Here is a 21,175-nt window from a genome sequence, read left to right on the forward strand (position 1 = left end):
CAAGAGCCACAGAAGCCACAGGTTCGATCCCTGGGTCGGGAAGATCCCCTGGATGAGGAAATGGCAACCTGCTCAAATATTCTTGCCTGGGAAATTCCATGGAAAGAGGAGTCTGGCAAGCTACAGTCCAAGGAGTTGCAAAGAGTCAGATGTGACTGAGCAACTAAACACGCACGCATGCACATATGAAATCTAAATACGACCAAACTGGAGTTTAGAAGAGAGCAGTCGTTATAAACTTGCTTTCCAGGACTGCATAGGATTAATGAACACTAAGAACAGCAGAGACAAAGAGGAAGTGAATGAAAGAATAAACAGGAATGGGTTAAAGACCTAAACGTAAGGCCAGATACAGTAAAACTCTTACAGGAAAACATAGAACACTCTGTGACGTAAATCCCAGCAAGATCTTTCTTGATCCATTTCCTAGAGTAATGAAAATAAAAAACAAAAGTAAACATGTACATTACCATGTGTAAAATAGATGACCGGTGCAAGTTTGATGCCTGAAGCAGGGCACCCAAAGCCAGTACTCTGAGACAACCCAGAGGGACAGGGTGGAGAGGAAGCTGGGAGGGGGATTAGGATATGGGGGCTACATATATACCTGTGGCTGATTTTATGTTGATGTATGGCAAAAAAAATCACAATATTGTATAGTAATTATCCTCCAATTAATAGAAATAATTTTAAAAGTTAATAGATGGGTCCTAAGTAAATGTAGAAGTATTTATGTAGCAAAGGATACCATAAACAAAACAAAAAGACAACCCTAAGAATGGGAGAACGTATTTGCAAAAGAAAAAAATGACAAAGGATTTATCTTCAAAATATACAAACAGTTGATGCAACTCAAACTCCTTCGCCCATGGGATTTTCCAGGCAAGAGTACTGGAGTGGGTTGCCATTGCCTTCTCCGAATGATAAAATAGGCAGAAGATATAAATAGACACTTCTCCAAAGGAAACATACAGATAGCCAAAAAAAAAATATGAAAAGTGCTTAACATAACTAATTATTAGAGAAATGCAAATCAAAACTGCAATGAGGTATCACATCACACTGATTAGAATAGTCATCATCAAAAAGCCTACAAACAGTAAATACTGGAGAGGGTGTGGAGCAAAGAGAACTCTCCTACAGTGTTGGTGGGAATGTAAGTTGGTATAGCCACTTGGAGGGACTTCCCTGGTGGTTCACTGGTTAAAAATCTGCCTTGCGGGATGCAGATTCGATCGTTGGGTGAGGAACTTAAGATCTCACATGCCATGGAGCAAATAAGCCTATGTGCTATACCTACTGAGCCCAAGTGCTCTGGAGCTTTCGTGCCACAGCTAGAGAACCTGTCAGTCAGTTCAGCCGCTCAGTCGTGTCCATCTCTTTGTGACCCCATGGACCGCAGCACACCAGGCTTCCCTGTCCATCACCGACTCCCAGAGCTTGCTCAAACTCTTGTCCAGGGAGTTGGTGATGTCATCCAACCATCTCATCTTCTGTTATCCCCTTGTCCTCCATGAAGTTCTCCAGGTCAGAATACTGGAGTGTGTAGCCTTTCCCTTCTCCAGGGGATTTTCTCCACCCAAGGATTAATCCTGGGTCTCCTGCATTGCAGGAAGATTCTTTACCATCTGAGCCACCAGGGAAGTCCATACCTTCCCCCAATCATCCTCCCACCACATCCATTCTCTTCAACTCACAAAAGGCAAGTTGGCTTATCTCACTTGCCTACCTTAAATCAACAATTCCTGTCATCATAAGGATTAAATCTTTCCCTTATTTTCCTTTCCATGGCTCCAGCCTCATGCATGCCTCTCTGGCAATGATTCTAAAGTTCATGTAAAACTTTGCGGTAGTTTCAATTTTGATGAATTTTTCTCATTTGAGCCTTTGCACACACTTAATCCTATTCTGGGAACAGTTTTCTTCATCGATTCCTCTCTCCATTCTGCTCACTAATTGGTGAAATTACATGGAAATTATAGACCATCTCAGAGATACCTTCTCTGATCCCTAGTTCTAGAAAGTAACAGTCTGAGAAATGGGGCGAGGACCAGCATCAAGGAAGGAAGGGGGAGAAAAGGCAGGTGGAAACAGACATGGGAAAAGAAAAAAAATTAGGACAAAGAGAAGTACCAAGAGGTTCCAACAGCAAGATACTGAGGTAGAAATAGAAGAAGCAGAGATGTGCAGAAAGACTGGGAATGACGAAGAGAACAAGATTGGGAGACAAGATGTGCAAGGTCCCTTAGAGTTTCCATTAGACTATTGGATTGTGCAAGCCCTCCTCTCGCCTTCATGAAACAGTAAGACACAGGCATGCAAATTGTCATAACCTCTATTTTATGGCTGGGGAAATAAAGCACAGAAAGGCATAGAGGTTACTTTAGCAAGGGCAAGGTAGCAAAGGAAGAGTAGCCACCAGCATCCTGGGTGTGTCCCTGAGGACAGCAGTGTGCGAAGCCAGCTGTCAATCAGGGTAGGGTCACACGGTCAGAAGAGGAAGAGGAAGCCCCAGGAGTTCTGCAGGTTCTTAAAGGAGTGAATTCGGGTCCAGGAGAAAATTTTAGTTAAGGAGAAATTTATATTGGTGGGGAGGGAAAGGAAACCACTGAGAGATGGGGAGTATAAAAGTGGATCCAATCACTTGTGCTTGAAGAGAAGTAGAAAGGATAACGGGAAAGGAGATATACTATCCCCGAAAAACAAGCAAACAAACAAACCAACAAAAACCTCAAGACCTGAAAACAAGAGATGAGGAGAGAAGCCCGAACAATCAAATGGATGCACAGCTAGGAAACAGCTGTGTGGCCGTGGAACTGTGGGCAGGACCCTGACAGGGAGACCGAAGGAAAAGAGGCGCAAGCAGATGGCAAAGAAACAGGGTGGCTCTCAGACCAGTGCTTGGGGCAGCCATGTCACTGTCCCATCATGTTGGCATGAGTGCGCTGAGGTCTGTCTCTGATTGCCCTCCACATCCATCATGCCCTTGTTTCTCCACAGTGACCAGAGATCCCAAAGCTCTCCAAGTGCCTCCTAAAGGAGAACCCAAGAAGGTGCTCAGCCCACTACCAGCAGAGGGAGAAGGTAATTATGATTTAAATTCCTAACTGCTTCAATAAATGGAAAAAAAATCCTGCATGTTTCTCATCTTGCCATTCTCTTCTTCATAGTCACATACGTACACATGGAATTGTGTCAGTTTCTCTTTTTTTCCCCCAAACTGAGAGAGACTAAGGATAAAGGTGAACTAAGCTGGGTGGGGAGAGCGCCCCTGCATGAAGAAGGTAGGGAGACAGGATGTGTCAAAGGTGGCCTGGGGTCCTGAAGTAGAAGTGCCGGGGTGACTTCAGCTGCATGTAAAATTCACATTGACGTACGGCAAAAACCATTGTAAAGTAATTATCCTCCAATCAAAATAAATTAATTAATTTAAAAAATCCAATTTGGCCATTGAGGCAAGGAGATCACCAGCTTCCTTCCAGAAGTCCTAGGAATATGGAAATAAGATTTGTGAATGATGGACAGGCTTGTGATGTACAAAGCTGGTGTAGAATAGAGGTGATAAGGGGAGGCTCTCTGGCCCTGTGGTCCATGCGAAGATGGAGGGAAGAATGGGATGGGGAAAGGTGATAAAGAGCAGTGTCAAGGCTGAAAGAGAAGGAAAAAGAAGACAGGAGCAGAGGAGACATCACGCACCAAAACAAAGAGAGGCGTCTAGAGACACTGGCAGAGGAAACAAGGGCAGAGACAGAAAAGTATGCAGAGTCAGTGGGAAGAGGAAGAAGGAGAAAGAGAATTAGATGTACAGGGAGTGCGGGAGAAGGTGGCTGGTTCTTAGCCTCCAGTGGTAATGATGGGAGGGAGCTACCCTGCAGGTCATGGGAACTCCAAGGGCAGATCAAGATGGTCTGGGACAGGGACAGCGCCACCCAGGAGAGAACTGAGCTTCCTGTGTCTTCACCATGAGTTTGTTTGGTTTTTTTCTTTTTTGCCATGATTTCCCCTGGTTGTATACTGAGACCTTTGAGGGATTTCATTCCTTTCTGCAGAGGGTAAAAAGGCCTATTGTGTGATCCATGAGGAAGAAGAGCCCCAGGAAGCCCTGAGCTCCCCACCAAGATGTGAGCCAGGTAAGGAAGGGGTATTGTCAGCCCTGAGCTGCAAGGTGTCAGATGTCTGAATTCAGAGCTGAACAGCATGACCCTGGTTATAACAGATGAGTTACCACTTAGAGTGAAATGTTAGTTGTTCCATCCTGTCCAACTCTTTGCAAACCCATGGACTATAGCCCACCAGGCTCCTCTATCCATGGAATTCCACAGGCAAGAATACTGGAGTGGGTCACCATTCCCTTCTCCTGGGGATGTTCCTGAACTGGTCTTCTGCATTGGAGGCAGATTCTTTACCATCTGCGCCACCAGGGAAGTCCTTATGTTGTAGTAGGCCAGTCCTAAAGAAAGTCTTTTGTCCTCCACAATCTTATGTTTATTTACACTAAAGATTTGATATTGTGATTTTAACTCTCGAGTACCCTTTATTCCTATGAAGAATAAAGATAGATGTTTATCTAGTGTTTGACAATAATACTATAAATAATACATTTTCATAACGTTGGGTAGGCTTCCAAAGGAATACGGTCCTTGAGATCTATGTGTCAGAAAGAAAAACCAATGACCCAAAATCTCAGAAGACGGTTAATGCCACATATTTTTTTAATCAATCTATTGGATTATATAGTGCTTTATTCTTTTCTAAGTACTTTGGCAAACACAATTTCCTTACAAAACTTTAGGACTTAGCTAGGGAAACAGTTATTTCTCCTTAGAGATTAGGATATGGAAACACAGAAAAATGATACTTGTTTTTCCCTGAGATCAAAATAGAAAGAAGGACAAAGACTCACCTGTGTCCTGAGTATCCCACTGCAGGTAGCGGCTGTGTGAGTCTCAAACAGGGAATTGGGAGATTGGGATTGACATACGTGTGTGTGCTCAGTCACTCATTTTGTCCGACTCTTTGTGGACCCATGGACTGTAGCCCACTAGGCTCCTCTGTCCATGGAATTTTCCAGGCAAGACTACAGGAGCGGGTTCCCAACCCAAGGATCTAACCCTCGTCTCTTATATCTCCTGAATGGCAGACAGATTCTTTACCACTAGAGCCACCTACCAGATATAAAATAGACTAATAAGAATCTATTGTATAGCACAGGGAACTCTGCTCAATACTTTATAATGACCTATATGGAAAAAGAGTCTTAAAAAAGAGTGGAGATATATATATGTATAACTGATTCACTTTCCTGGGTATCATAAACTAATACAATATTTTAAGTCAACTATATTCCAATAAAAATTAAGAAATAAATGGATATGAAATCTAAATAGAACCAGGCTGCAATATGCTATCAGGGAAGGGAGATACTTTTCAACCTGCTTTCGCTAAGACTGTCCCAAGAACATGGACATAGTGAGAATAATCGTAATACAGGAAGTTCATGTGAAAGACATTTGAAATCAGCCTGCTAAGGGGAAGGAAAGATTCCTGCTCATTTGTCAGTGGCAGAAGATGAGAACTTTGACAATATGGAGGAGGAATATGTGAGATGGACAAAGTAAACAGAAAGGCTGGAATTTTAACTTTTAGATTTACGTTTTAGCTGGAAACACTGCAAACAGAAAGTTAACAATTAGAGAGAAGAGATAGAAGCGAGGAAATGAGTTCCCCAGAAGAAAGGAGTTAAACTCAGTAATCAAACAAGGTACAGAGTTTAACAGGTAGAGAAAGTGATATGAAGAGAAAGACCCTAAAAGGGTAAGTGCTAAGAAGTATACAGAGTGGAGGAAAGCATGACAGTTATACATAGAGGAAAAGATAAAGGAGAATGAGTGAGACATCCATAGAGAGGAAACACCGTGTGCAAGGGATGGAGAAGACTGTTGAGGACGTTGTAGGAACTGAAAGAAGGGTTGCTGTGTGGAGGCAACTTCTAAAACCAGGAGTTGAACATGTTAGCAATGAGTGTTCACTTCAGTTCAGTCACTCAGTCGTGTCCAACTCTTTGCGACCCCATGGACTGCAGCATGCCAGGCTTCCCTGTCCATCACCAACTCCCAGAGCTTGCTCAAACTCATGACCATTGAGTCAGTGATGCCATCCAACCATCTCATCCTCTGTCATCCCCTTCTCCTCCTGCCTTCAATCTTTCCTAGCATCAGGGTCTTTTCCCATGAGTCAGTTCTTCACATCAGATGGCCAAAGTGTTGGAGTTTCAGCTTCAGTCCTTCCAATGAGTATTCAGGACTGATTTCAGATTACCCCAATGATCAAAGTGGCACCTGTAATAGCCTCTGAGGCAAGGGGCCTCTCCTCAGCCATTCTTGTCTACTTCCATCTGTAACTTAATGATCCCCACATTCCTATCTCTGGCCCAGACTTGTCTTTTAAGCTCATTCATCAAAGTGCCTGGATATATTTGGACACTGTGAGAGTGCTCCATTTGGATGGTTTTGGGAAACTTCAGTAGTAGACACTTCCTTAGTTGCGTGGACCATCTTTCTTGATACCGCATCTGCCTCCTTTCCTGGTATTCTTTGTTTCAGTATGGAACTCTATTGTTCCATTCTTTAGGCAGCCACCTAGGGATCATCAATGTCTCTCCCCCCTCCTTCAGTTCACACAACCCATCAATCATGCAGTTTAATCAACTACACCTTGAACATGTCTGCTGCTTGTCCATTGCTTGCCGCTCTCAACACAAAAACGCTCATCAGATCTCTCTTCTCTCTGGAACCAGAGCCAGACCAACAGTCTCTGTCTAGTCGCATACCTTCCCCCAGTCATCCTCCCACCACATCCATCCTCTCCAACTCACCCAGATGACCCTTTGAAAAGGCAAGTTGGCTTACCTCACGTGCCTACCTTAAATCAGTGCTTCTTGTCATAAGGAGTAAATCCTTCCCTTACTTTCCTTTCCATGGCTCCAGCCTCATGCATGCCTCTCTTGCAGTGACTTCTAAAGTACATGTAAAACTTTGCAGTAATTCTAGTTTTGATGGATTTTTCTCATCTGAGCCTTTTGCACAACCTTAGTCCTGTGTTGGGAACAGTTTTCTTGGTCCATTCCACTTTCTAATCTGCTCACTAATTGTGAAACCACATGCCAATTATATTTATTTAGTTATTTATATATTTTTGAGTGCATTGGATCTTACTTGTGGCATGTGGGACCTTCATTGCAATGTTTGGGTTTCTTTCTAGTTGTGGCCTGTGGACTCCGGAGCACGTGGGCTCTGTAGTTGCAGCTCATGAGCTTAGTGGCCCCTTGGCATGTAGGCTCTTAGTTGCTCGGCCAGGGATCAAACCCACATCCTCTGCATTAGAAGGTGATTCTTAACCACTGGACCACCAAGGAATCCCTCACATGGAAGTTATATACCATCTCAGAGAGACCTTTTCAGATCCTTAGTTTTAGAAAACAGCAGTTTGAGAGATGGGGTGGGGATGTAAAGATCAGCATCAGGGAAGGAAGGAGGAGAAAAGGTAGGTGGGAACTGACATGGGAAAAGAAACAAATCAGGACAAAGGAAATAGCGAGACATTCCGACAGCAAGACACTGACTGAGGTAGACATAGAAGAAGCAGAGATGCATGACAAGGGTGAGAATGGGAAAGAGAGTAAGGTTGGGAAACCACGTATGCAAACTTCCCTACATTCTGCATCAGATTACTGGGTTGTGCAAGCCCTCCTCTTACCTTCACAAGACCAAAAGACAGGTGTGCAAACTGTCGTAACCTCTATTTTATGGCCGCAGAAATAAAGCACAGAAAGGCATGGCAGTTATTTTTGCAAGGGCAAGGTAGAAAAGGAAGGGTGGGAGCCAGCAATTGGGTGTGTCCCTGAGGACAGCGGTGTGTGAAGCCCTCTGACAATCAGGGTGGGGTCGTGTGGTCAGAAGAGGAAGAGGAAGCCCAAGGAGTTCTGCAGGTTCTTGAAGGATTGAACCAGAGTCCAGGAGAAGGTTTTGGTTAAGGAGAAAGTAATGTTGGTGAGGAGGGAATGGAAATCACTGAGAAACAGGGAGCATGGAAATGGACCAACCACTTGGACTGTAAGTGATCTAGAGTAAGAAAATTAGAATGCATAATAGAGGAAAAGAGACACTTTTCCTATCACTGAAAAACAAGGAAACAGGAAACCCCAAGACACGAAAACAAGACATGAGGAGAGAAACCCAGACAATCAAATGGGTGCACACCTAGGAAACAGAGCTGCGTAGAGGTGGAACTGTGGATAAGACACTGAGAGGGAGAGAAAAGGAGAGGGTGCAAGTAGATGGCAAAAAACAGCCAGCCTGCGGCTCCCAGGAGCAGAGCTTGGAGCAGACATATCCCTGTCCCAGCGTGTTGGCACGAGCCCACTGAGGTCTGTTTCTGATCGCCCTCCATGTCCATTGTGTCCTTGTTTCTCTGCAGTGACCTGTGATCCCAAAGCTCCCCAAATGCCTCCTGAAGGAGAAGCCGAGGAGGTGCTCAGCCTATTACCAGCAGAGGAGGGAGGTAATTATGACCGAAATTCCCAACTGCCTCAATAAATGGGAAAAAAAATCTCCTCTTCTCTCATCTTGCCATTCTCTTCTTCATATTCACTTACGTGCACAAAAAATTGTGTCGATTTTCTCTTTGGTTTTTCCCCAAACTGTGAGAGAGACTAAGGACACAGGTGAGTGGAGCTGGGTGAGGACAGCACCCCCGGGGGGAGAAGGCAGGGGGCCAGGATGTGCCGAAGGTGGGCTGAGGTCCCGAAGGAGGAGTGCCTGGGTGACTGTTTGTGTGTGTGTGCTCAGTCCTGTCCAACTCTTTGCAACCCCATGGACTCTAGCCCGCCAGGCTCCTCTGTCTTTGGAATTTTCCAGGCAAGAATACTGGAAAATTTCCTTCTTCAGGGGATCTTCTTGAGCAGGGATTGAACTTGGGTGATTTTAAGTGCATATAGAAATCCAGTTGTCAGCAGGTTATGGCCACCGAGGCAAGGAAATCGTTTTCACCTTCCTTCTGGAAGTCCTAGGAACACAAAAATAACTTTTGTGAATGATGAGTAGGCTTGCGATTTAGAAAGGTGACATAGAATTCTTAGACTAAAGCTGATGAGAGGAAGCTTTTGGGCCCTGTGGTCCATGTGAAAAATGGAGGGAAGAATAGGATGGGGAAAGGCAATAAAGAGCAGTGTCAAGGCTGAAAGAGGAAGAAAAAAAAAGGAGCAGAGAAGACATCATGCACCAAAACAAAGAGAAGCATCTAGAGACACTGGCAGAGGGAACAAGGGCAGAGACAGAAAAATATGCAGAGTCAGTGGGAAGAGGAAGAAGGAGAAAGAGAATTAGATGTACAGGGAGTGCGGGAGAAGGTGGCTGGTTCTTAGCCTCCAGTGGTAATGATGGGAGGGAGTTACCCTGCAGGTCATGGGAACTCCAAGGGCAGATCAAGATGGTCTGGGACAGGGACAGCCCCACCCAGGAGAGAACTGAGCCTCCTGTGTCTTCACCATGAGGTTTTTTGGGTTTTTTTTTTTTTTTGCCATGATTTCCCCTGGTTGTATACTGAGACCTCTGAGGGATTTCATTCCTTTCTGTAGAGGATAACAATGCCTGTTGTGTGATCCATGAGGAAGAAGAGCCCCAGGAAGCCCCAAGCTCCCCACCAAGATGTGAGCCAGGTAAGGAAGGGGTATTGTCAGCCCTGAGCTGCAAGGTGTCAGATGTCTGAATTCAGAGCTGAACAGCATGACCCTGGTTCCCTCCTCATGTTCTAGTTGTTGTTTGGTCACTCAGTTCTCTCCAGCTCTGTGTGACCTCACAGACTGCAGCAAGCCGGGCTTCCCTGTGCTTCACCATCTCCCCGAGCTTGCTCAGACTCATGTCCATTGAGTCAGTGATGCCATCCAACCATCTCGTCCTCTGTTATAGAGGATCAGTCCTAAAGAAAGCGTCTGTTTTTCCTCCACAATCTTTATGCTTGTTTACACTGAAGACTCAATACTGTGATTTTCACTCTTGTGCACCTCTTATTTCCTATAGAGAATTAAAGGTAGGTATTTTTCTAGTGTTTAATAGTAATATTATATTGTTATAATTTGTCTATAATTGATAGACTTCCAAAGAAACTTGGTCCTTGAGATCTACTTGTCAGAAAGAAAGACCAATGACCTTAAGCCCACAAGCAGTTTTTGCCACATATTCTTCATCAGATTATTGGATTATGCAGTGCTTTATTGGGCTTCCCTAATAGCTCAGTTGGTAAAGAACCTACCTGCAACGCAGGAGACTCTGGTTCGATTCCTGAGTCGGGAAGATCCGCTGGAGAAGGGGTAGGCTACCCACTCCAGTATTCTTGGGCTTCTCTTGTGGTTCAGCTGGTAAAGAATCTGCCTGCAGTGTGGAGACCTGGGTTTGATCCCTGGATTGGGATCCTCTGGAGAAGGGAATGGCTACCCATTCCAGTATTCTGGCTGGGAGAATTCCACGAACTGTATAGTCCATGGGGTCACAAAGAGTCAGACATGACTGAGTGACTTTCACTTTTAGTGCTTTATTCTTTTTCAAAGTACTTTGGCAAGTGAGATTTCCTCACAAAATTTTAGTTCTTAGCCCGGGATACAGTTATTATCCTTCCTTAGCAATTAGAATACAGAAGCACAGAAAAAAGAATATTTGTTTTCCCCTTGAGATCAAAGTAGGAGGAAGGGTGAAGACCAGTGTCCTGAGTATCTCAGGTTAGGTGGTGGCTGTGTGAGGCTTGTAGGAAGTCATGTCATCATATGATGGGAGTCCAAAGGGAGACCTGCAACATCTCAATCTCAATAGAACAGAGCCTGAACCAGAGAGCCTTCCACTTCTCAAATAGAGTAGGGAGTGGAAGAGATTAAGAGAGAGAGAGTGAGGCAAGAAATGAATCCTGCTGCAGGGTGTGGGGGCTTCCCCTGTGGCTCAGTGGTAAAGAATTCACCTGCCAATTCAGGAGATGTAGGTTCAGTCTCTTAGTTGGAAAGATCTCTTGGAGAAGGAAATGGCAACCCATTCCAGTACTCTTGCCTGGAAAACCACGCGGACAGAGGAGACTGTGGGCTAGTCCATGGGATCAAAAAACTTGGACATGACTGAGTGACTAAAGAACAACAATAGGATTTGAAAGACCTAGAGGAATAGCTTCCCTGGTGGCTCAGAGGTTAAAGTGTCTGTCTGCGATACGGGAGAACCGGGTTTGATCCCGGGGTTGGGAAGATCCCCTGGAGAAGGAAATGGCACCCCACTCCAGGATTCTTGCCTGGAGAATCCCATGGACAGAGAAGCCTGGCGGGCTACAGTCCATGGGGCCGCATAGAGTTGGACACGACTGAGCGACTTCACTTACTTGCTTACTTAGAGGAATAGAGCTGGAGAGAAAAAGCAAAAAAATGCGAGTTCAAGATCATCACTGAGGAAAAAATGCAAAGATAGGAGATGTTGCCGGGGCGGGGGGGGGAGCACACAAAATCAAAGATACATTTTCATAATTATACACAGTTATTCTCCTAGTGCAGAAGCAGAAATGTTTAGAGGCAGGTCTGAGAAGCAGAGGGCAGGAGAATGAGGTGAATAAAGTGGAAACAGAGGCAAAACAGGCTTCGATGGATCTCAGGTGTGGTCCTTGGAGCAGATGTCCTTCTTCCCAAAGGGCAGCTCACTTGTGCTCTGAACGTCCTAGCTCAGCTCATTTCCTTCTTTCTTTTTTTTAAAGTGGAGTATAATTGCTTTACAATGTTGTGTTAGTCTCTGTTGTACAATAAAGTGAATTAGCTATATGTATACATATATCCCCTCTCTGGCATCCCTCCCGCCATCCCACCAGCCTAGGTCATCACAGAGCTGAGCTTCCTGTGCTATACAGCACCTTCCCACTGTCTATTTTACACATGGTAGTATTTTCCGGTCAATCCTAATCTCCCAATTAGTCCAACCTCCCCTTCCCTATCCCTGTGTCCACATGTCCAATCTGTACATATGTACGTTCCTGCATGGAAACAAATTCCTCTATACCATTCCTCATTTCTTTTCAGTGTCCTGTGACCCTGAAGCTTCCCAAATGAGTGACAAAGAAGAACAAGAGGAGCTGCCCAGTCAGCCACTGGATGGAGAAGGTATTCATGATTTCAACTCCTATTTCACTAATTGAACCTTTTTCTGTCTCCCTCTTTCAATCTCCCTTCCTACCCTACTCCCCTTCACATGCGCACACAGAAGAAACACGAGGTGCCACGTGGAAAGGATCAAAAAGACAGAGGAAATTAGTTGTATTAGAAGGGAGTGAGATGGGTTTGTTGTGAGATTATGTTCAGCCTCCGGTGATAGTGTCAGGAGCCTTGTTAACCTCCAGGTCAGCTGAGCTCAAAGGCTGGAGGGTCTATGCATTGGGACATCCCCACCTTGGAGATTCTTTAGCCGCCTTAGTCTTCCTGGTTGTTTCTGGTAGGGCTTTCCTACTATGGTTTCCATTGGTCATACACTGGGTTTCTAAGAGATTTCATTCTATTCATCAGAAGGCAGTGGCACCTGTTTCGAAATATGTGATGAAGAAGAGACTCAGGAATCCTTGAGCTCACCACCAAAAAGTGGACCAGGTGAGGGAGATAAGGATAGTCTGGGCTGCAAGGCCTCAGGAGGATGGGGTTTCCTAATGGATGCTACTCTGGGAATACCCCACAATGGAAGTTTCAGTTAATTCTGAAATACAGTCTTCATGTTTACCTTGATTCTTTGGGAAAATGCCAGGACTTTGTGCGTGCTATGCTCTGTTGTATCCAACCCTTTGTGACCCCATGGACTGTAGCCCACCTGGCTCCTTTGTCCTTGGGATTCTCCAGGCAAGCATACTGGAGTGGGTTGCCATTTCCTTCTCCAGGGGATCTTCCCTGCCTAAGGACTGAATCCATGTCTCTTTCACCCCCTGCACTGGCAGGCAGATTCTTTACCACCAAGCCACCTGGGGAAACCCCCACCACCAAAGCATGGACCAGGTGAGGGAGATAAGGATTGTCTGGGCTGCAAGGTGTCAGGAGGATGGTGTTTCCTGATGTATTGTACTCTAGGAATACTCCACAATGAAAGTTTCAGTTAATTCTCAAATACCGTCTTCACATTTACCTTGACTCTTTGGGAAAATGCAAGGGACAAGAAACCTTGAGCAACTCCACAATTAGGAGGTCATGCTGTTTGATTGTAAGTATCCATGTATTCAGTTGTAGTAGATACAATCTCACACAGGAGAAAGAACACAGAAGCTGCACAAAAATGTGATTAATTTTTAGTGGAACTGTTAGTACATTATCTCTATCTATTTAGTATCCCCCAAGAATGTTTACATTCACCTCTTCCAGCACAGGAACATAATCTTTCATTTATCTATTGTCTATAGAGAGTTAATTTATTGCTTAAGTTGGTGCGACATGTTTTATATCACCATCAATGGTTTCTGTCTAAATGTTTGAACTTCTGACCTTATTATGGGAATAACTCATGACTTCAAATGTTTGAGGTTCTTTGGGGGTTTTAGTGGTTTCCTACTCCACGGATAACTCTCAAAGACAAAGTACAATGGGGTTTAAGCTGATTCTCATGACTAAGTCATGGTCTTGATGTAAATGATTTGTAGCATCCTTGCCCTAAATGGCAATCAATAGCTGCCAGACTCATGTTTCTTAAGGCTGTTTATCTGGATTAATATTGATTTTAGAAGCATAATTGCAACTAAAGTCATAATTTTTTTAAGAAGTTGGTTTGGGATGACAGTGTATTCAAAAATTCTTCAAATTGGCTCTACTAGAAATACTGTAGAAGAATTAAATTAAAAGTTAGGGTGGTGATCATAAGTGTGTCAGTCTTGGAATGTTATTATTAGCAGTAAAGATAACATAATGGGGAAGTCAGAGGCTTCAAACATTCAACCAGTAAATTGAAAAGCTGAAATAGCAAGGATAAAGGATAAAAAACGTGAAGGAGAATGTGACAATCAGTGCGACAAGCTAGACATCCAGGAAAACCTTACTTTGAAGATCTTGAGTGGAAGCAGTTCTGCCTTATGGAATTGTCTATATGTTCTGGGAATCTTTGGGAATTCACTTGATATCCATTTTTTCTATGGGTTCCTGAAGATATTTAAAATCTGTTTCCATTGTATTCAGATGTTATGATCTACTCCAAAAACATAATAGCTTTCAGTTTTAGCAATCTGACATATCCTAGAAAGAGCCCCTGGCTTCCCCAGTGGATCAGCAATGAAGAATCTACCTGCAATGCAGAATGCAGGAGACATGGGTTCAATCCCTGGTTTGGGCAGATCCCCTAAAGGAGGAACTGGAAATGCACTCCAGTACTCTTGCCTGGAAAATCCTATGGACAGAGGACCCTGGTGGATTACAGTCCATGGGGTTGCAAAGAGCTGGACACGACTTATCAACTTAACAACAACAATCACAGAGAAGTTGCTACGTTCAGTTACTTGAGATAATTTTGCTTTCTGTAAGGGAATGAACTCTATAAGGAAATCTGAAGCAGTCATTGCATAACCAGCCTGGCATCTTATTTGTCTTTATTATCTTTTGTCTCAATTTTATTCTTATTTTAGAGATAATATTTATCACCAAATAATATTAAATCAGGATTTAGTATGGAAGTGAACTTCCAGATGTTCAAGCTGGATTTAGAAAAGGCAGAGAAACCACAGAACAAATGGCCAACATCCATTGGAGCACTGAAAAAGCAAGAGAGTTCCAAAAAAAATCTACTTCTGCTTTATTGACTATGCCAAAGCCTTTGACTGTGTGGATCACAACAAACTGTGGAAAATTCTGAAAGAGATGGGAATACCAGACCACCTGACCTGCCTCTTGAGAAATCTGTATGCAGGTCAAGAAGCAACAGTTAGAACTGGACATGGAACAACCGACTGGTTCCAAATAGGAAAAGGAGTACGTCAAGGCTGTATATTGTCACCCTGCTTATTTAACTTATATGCAGAGTACATCATGAGAAATGCTGGGCTAGAGGAAGCACAAGCTGGAATCAAGATTGCTGGGAGAAATATCGATAACCTCACATATGCAGATGACACCACTCTTATGGCAGGAAGTGAACAACCAAAGAGCCTCTGATGAAAGTGAAAGAGGAGAGCGAAAAAGTTGGCTTAAAGCTCAACATTCAGAAAACGAAGATCACGGCATCTAGTCCCATCACTTCATGGCAAATAGATTGGGAAACAATGGAAACAGTGAGAAACTTTATTTTTTGGGCTTCAAAATCACTGCAGGTGGTGACTGCTGACGTGAAATTAAAAGATGCTTGCTTCTTGGAAGAAAAGCTATGACCAGCCTAGACAGCATATTAAAAAGCAGAGACATTACTTTGCCAACGAAGGTCTGTCTAGCTATGGTTTTTCCAGTGGTCATGTATGGATGTGAGAGTTGGACTATAAAGAAAGCTGAGTGCCAAAGAATTGATGTTTTTGAACTGTGGTGCTGGAAAGACTCCTGAGAGTCCCTTGGACTGCAAGAAGAGCCAACCAGTCTATCCTAAAGGAAATCATTCCTGAATATTCATTGGAAGAACTGATGCTGAAGCTGAAACTCCAATAATTTGGCCACCAGATACAAAGAACTGCCCCATGGAAAAGACTCTGATGCTGGGAAAGACTGAAGGTGGGAGGAGAAGGGGATGACAGAGAATGAGATGGTTGGATGGCATCACCAACTTGATGGCTATGAATTTGAGTAAGCTCTGGGAGTTGGCAATGGACAGGGAGGCCTGGCGTGCTGCAGTCCATGGGGTCGCAAAGAGTTGCACACAACTGAGTGTGTTGGCCATCTGGTGATGTCCATGTGTAGAGTCTTCCCTTGTGTTGTTGGAAGAGAATGTTTGCTATGACCAGTGCATTCTCTTGGCAAAACTCTAATAGCCTTTGCCCTGCTTCATTCTATACTCCGAGGCCAAACTTGCTTGTTACTCCAGGTGTTTCCTGACTTCCTACATTTGCATTCCAGTCTCCTATAATGAAAAGGACATCTTTTTTGAGTGTTAGTTTTAAAAGGTCTTATAGGTTTCATAGAACCATTCAACTTCAGCTTCTTCAGCATTACTGGTCAGGGCATAGACTTGGATTACTGTGATATTGAATGGTTTGCCTTGGAAACGGACAGAGATCATTCCATCGTTTTTGAGATTGCATCCAAGTAGTACATTTTGGACTCTTTTGTTGACCATGATGGCTACTCCATTTCTTCTAAGGGATTCCTGCCCATAGTAGTAGATAAAATGATCATCTGAGTTAAATTCACCCATTCCAGTCCATTTTAGTTCACTGATTCCGAGAATGTCGATGTTCACTCTTACCATCTCCTGTTTGACCACTTTCAATTTGCCTTGAATCATGGACCTAACATTCAAGGTTCCTATGTAATATTGCTCTTTACAGCATCGGACCTTGCTTCTATCACCAGTCACATCCACAACCATGCTTAGCACCATCCCTTCATTCTTTCTTAAGTCATTTCTCCACTGATCTCCAGTATGGATGTGAGAGTTGGACTGTGAAGGAGGCTGAGCATCAAAGAATTGATGCTTTTGAACTGTGGTGTTGGAGAAGAATCTTGAGAGTCCCTAGGACTGCAAGGAGATCCAACCAGTCCATTCTGAAGGAGATCAGCCCTCGGATTTCTTTGGAAGGAATGATGCTAAAGCTGAAACTCCAGTACTTTGGCCACCTCTTGCGAAGAATTGACTCATTGGAAAAGACTGATTCTGGGAGGGATGGGGACAGGAGGAGAAGGGGACGACAGAAGATGAGATGGCTGTATGGCATCACTGACTCGATGGATGTGAGTCTGAGTGAACTCCGGGAGATGGTGATGGACAGGGAGGCCTGGCGTGCTGCGATTCATGGGGTCACAAAGAGTCGGACATGACTGAGCAACTGAACTGAACTGAACTGATCTCCAGTATCATATTGGGCACCTAATGACCTGGGGAGTTCATCTTTCAGTGCCCTATCTTTTTGCCTTTTCATACTGTTCATCAGGTTCTCAAGGCAAGTATACTGAAGTGCTTTGCCATTCCCTTCACCAGTAGAAGTTAGTACTTCTTAATACATTTAATATAGTTTCATTTGCAGGATAAAGCCCTACTTATTACATTTTTAGGAGTTTGTTTGAGGGAAATATTATTAAATTATTCATTTACTTTTGACATACCAAAAATTCCCCACTGAAACCCAAAGATATCTTTTGTAAAAATTTGCTGTTTATTAAGTGCAAGAGTTAGACTCATACTGAGAGTACAAAGAGGAAGTGGAAGTTCTGCCAGTGGGAGCTTGTAACTTTGGCAGAAACAAACCCATGACAAACAAAGAGGCCACTCCACCCAGTCATAAGTATGAATAGTGTCCTGCTCGTAAATGAGGCGTTGAACTCATCAACCAGAGAAGAGAAAGAAGACATATGATCAATTACATGATAATAGTTATGTACTAAACAAACTGGTTTTCTTTCACAAATTAATACAATGTCAAATATCCTCATGAAGGTTTTGGTGAAAGACCCAAGACAAATGTGACCAAATATATTTGCACAAGTTGGCTATGGTCTAATGGAGCCCCACCCATTAGTCTTTGGGGCTGGCATGGGTTGGGGATACATCAAGTCTGTGTCTCTATGTATTTGCTTTGGATCACTATCTTCTAATAATTAAAAAGCATGGGAAACTCAGGAATACACAAACACACATGAGATAAGACTTTTTAAAAAACTAGACAAAAGAAAAGAGATTAAATGAAGTCGTGGAAGCATAAGCACATTGACAGAATATCTGTTAAATGCTATGCTGCCAAACCGAAAGGTCCAGTGATTTCATATCTAATTTCATACATATCTTTAAATACTAAAGTAAATTCAGTAAAACCTCAAAGAAACAAGTCAGAGCTCAAGTTGTTCTTGGGACAGCTTCACTTGGAAGTGGATCAGGAAGGCAATCTGAGTCAGGCACAGAAAGCTGCAGGTTTGTCCCTGTTGGTTCAAGGGTCTCAAAAGACACCCCTAAACAAGTCTTTGTGATGATCTTGCTGGGAGCTCTGTGTTTGAAGGCAGAGGTCATCATGCAATATCTGAAGCTAAAGCTGGCAAGGCACATGGCGAGAGGAGGCACTGTGCTTATGGGACTCAGCGTCTTTCAAAAAATAGTTTCATTTATTTATTTTATTCATTTATTTTTATTTGAGTTTTATTTATTTTAATTAATTTTTATTGCAGTATATTAGATTTACAATGTTGTGTTTTTATTTACAGTTTTAGGAAGCATGCAGTTCAGGGACAGCAGATTTTCAGAAACAGCAGTGTTTATAACTAGGTTAGCATCTAGTCACACTCACAGGCTTGCTGAAGTGTGTCTGTTGCTAAATGGCTGACTTTCATAAGTGTAAGGCCACTCTTAATTGGCTGGATTTAAATGTGGTTAGTGATGTAAACAGTCATTGGCCAACTGGGATAAATTTAAAACTGGTTCTGGTAATTATGGTTTGCAATTTTCAAGAGAGTTTTTCCCAGAAGGATAAGATCTTTTCATCTTATTCTTAAAGCTTAAAGTAGAAAAAGAAAAGTAGAGAAAGAAATTCAGTTCAGTTCAGTTCAGTTCAGTCGCTCAGTCTTGTCCGACTCTTTGCGACCCCATGGACTGCAGCACGCCAGGCCTCCCTGCCCATCACCAACTTCCGGAGTTTACTCAAACTCATGTCCATTGAGTCGGTGATGCCATCCAACCGTCTCATCCTCCGTCGTCCCCTTCTCCTCCTGCCCTCAATCTTTCCCAGCATCAGAGTCTTTTCAAATGAGTCAGCCCTTCGCGTCAGGTGGCCAAAGTATTGGAGTTTCAGCTTTAGCATCAGTCCTTCCAATCAACACCCAGGACTGAATTCCTTTAGGATTGACTGGTTGGATCTCCTTGCAGTCCAAGGGACTCTAGAGTCTTCTCCAACACCACAGTCCCAAAGCATCAATTCTTCGGCGCTCAGCTTTCTTTATAGTCCAACTCTCACATCCATACATGACTACAGGAAAAACCATAGTGGTAACTACACGGGCCTTTGTTGGCTAAAGAGAAAGCAGAATGAGGTACAAAAGGTGTGAAAAAACATGGTTCTATTGGACCTCAGGTGTGATTATTGGAGCAGATGTACTTTTTTCCGGGAAGCAGTTTATCTTAGCTCAGAATACCAGTGTGCAACATGAAAGCACCAGGAACTCTGTCCTAATCACCGTCTCAGGATCTGTAGGCAGTAATGTTCTTGTTTCCCTTCAGTATCTGGCAGACTAGAAGCTCTGCAAATGAATACAGAAGAAGATTCAGAAGCACTAAGTTCTAGCCCACTATCCTATGATGGCCAAAGTAATCATGAATTTAAAAAAAAACACAAAGTTCTGGTAAAGATAAAGAGATAAGAAAGGGAAACAGGGAGACTTAGAGAAAGAGTTAGATGTATGGAAAATCAAAGGAAGATTTCAGAGGAAGAAGTAGAAAAGGGGGATCAATAAAAAGGGGAAAAGAGGATCATTGGGGAAATAAAAAATCTTCATAAACCTTGATTTTGACCCAGAAACAGAGCTACCAATGTTTGGAAATGAGTGCTCCTGTGTGATGTGCTTCCCCAAAGAGGTACGCAGAATTCCAGAAGAAAGAACTGAAAGTATGCAAGCTGGTGACAACAGAGGTAAGGCTTCCTGAGGGTGGCAAGATGGGGGTGGCTCCACAGGCAACACAGACCCAGGTAGGGTGGTGGCAGATGGAAGGAAGGAATACAGAATATGGGTGGCTTCCAGTCTATCCCAGTATCCTGATCTCTCCATTTGCTTGACCTGATCCTTTTGGGAATAGCAGGGAAGCAAGAGATCATTATAAAATTGTGTTTAAGGGATGGCCCGTGTTGATTATAGATGGTTGGTATATTAATTCGGCTTCTCTGGTGGCTCAGATGGTAAAGAATCTGCCTGCAATGCAGGCAACATGGATTTGATCCCTATATTGGGAAGATCCCCCAGAGAAGGGAATGCCAACCCACTCCAGTATTCTTGCCTGGCAGGCTACAGTCCATGGTGTTGCAAAGAGAAATACGCTCTTTAAAGTGGCAGTTTATTGTTTATTACATCAGTGTATTACCAACACAGCTTTGTGATTTACAGTGACTTCTATCCCTGTCACCCAAGAAAGGCAAGTGTATGTCCATTAGTAGGTAATAGTGTCATTTTGTCACAATCTTAGAAGGGTCTCAAAAGATAGCTACTCCTGCCACTTAACTGTCAGAAGGAAAGACTTCAGATCAACTATTCTTAACCCAGCACATATGTTTGATAAATGTTCTCCAGCACGTCACTTGTTTATATAGTGATACTATTCACTTTTGCATATAAGGTCTTATTTCATCCTAACAAAATTCTTAAGGACTCGACAAATATCCCTGAGTAAACTGAAATTGATAGATATTGAAGAATGTTTTTCAAAGTCCCATTAAGAAATAATGGAAGACCCAAGGTCCGGGGCTCCCATATCTCAATTCAGTAGGGTTGATTCCTTTATGATAAAGAGAGATGATAACCCAAACATCTTCATAAATTCAAGCCTTCTGCAGTATGAATCATCTTAAGATTTGTAACTTTTATTTATTTATTTTTGTTTCCACACCATGTGTTTTTTTCTAGATACGGCGGATCTTGGGAACAACTCTGCTGTGAGAAAACCCAAGAGGAGAAGAAGTAAGAACGCATGCAATTTTATTTGCTTTTGATATTAAAATGAGTCTTTAATGCCTGTTTCATTATTATTATTATTTATAATAATGTGTTAATAATATGAAAACCCCATAAAGGTGTCTATATCCTAGTCTCTGGAACCTGTACTCTGTTATCTTACATGGCAAAAGGGATTTTATACATATGATTAAGATTAAGATAATGGTTTCTGGGTGCACTCAGTGTCATCAAGTGGGCCTTAAAATATGAAGAACTGTTCCTGACTGTGAAGAGAAGAGGAAGTGATTATGGAAGATAGTCACAGAGAGATGCAATATTGCTAGCTTTGCAGATGAAAGGAAAGAATAAGGAATATTG

The 21,175-nt window shown here is 43.1% G+C and overlaps 1 protein-coding gene across 1 annotated transcript in view; it reads left to right on the plus strand.

Moving 5' to 3' along the window:
• LOC128070785 (nuclear body protein SP140-like) overlaps positions 1 to 21,175 on the plus strand; it is an 81,534-nt gene that overhangs the window by 29,159 nt on the left and 31,200 nt on the right. Inside the window, exons 8-14 of the mRNA XM_052663955.1 lie at positions 3,001 to 3,084; positions 4,050 to 4,130; positions 8,476 to 8,559; positions 12,095 to 12,175; positions 12,575 to 12,655; positions 19,669 to 19,782; positions 20,768 to 20,821. Of these exons, the coding sequence (XP_052519915.1) occupies positions 3,001 to 3,084; positions 4,050 to 4,130; positions 8,476 to 8,559; positions 12,095 to 12,175; positions 12,575 to 12,655; positions 19,669 to 19,782; positions 20,768 to 20,821 (579 nt within the window). The remainder of the gene's footprint in view (positions 1 to 3,000; positions 3,085 to 4,049; positions 4,131 to 8,475; positions 8,560 to 12,094; positions 12,176 to 12,574; positions 12,656 to 19,668; positions 19,783 to 20,767; positions 20,822 to 21,175) is intronic.

This window comes from Budorcas taxicolor, chromosome 2 (genome assembly GCF_023091745.1).
Source record: "Budorcas taxicolor isolate Tak-1 chromosome 2, Takin1.1, whole genome shotgun sequence".
Lineage (NCBI taxonomy): Eukaryota > Metazoa > Chordata > Mammalia > Artiodactyla > Bovidae > Budorcas > Budorcas taxicolor.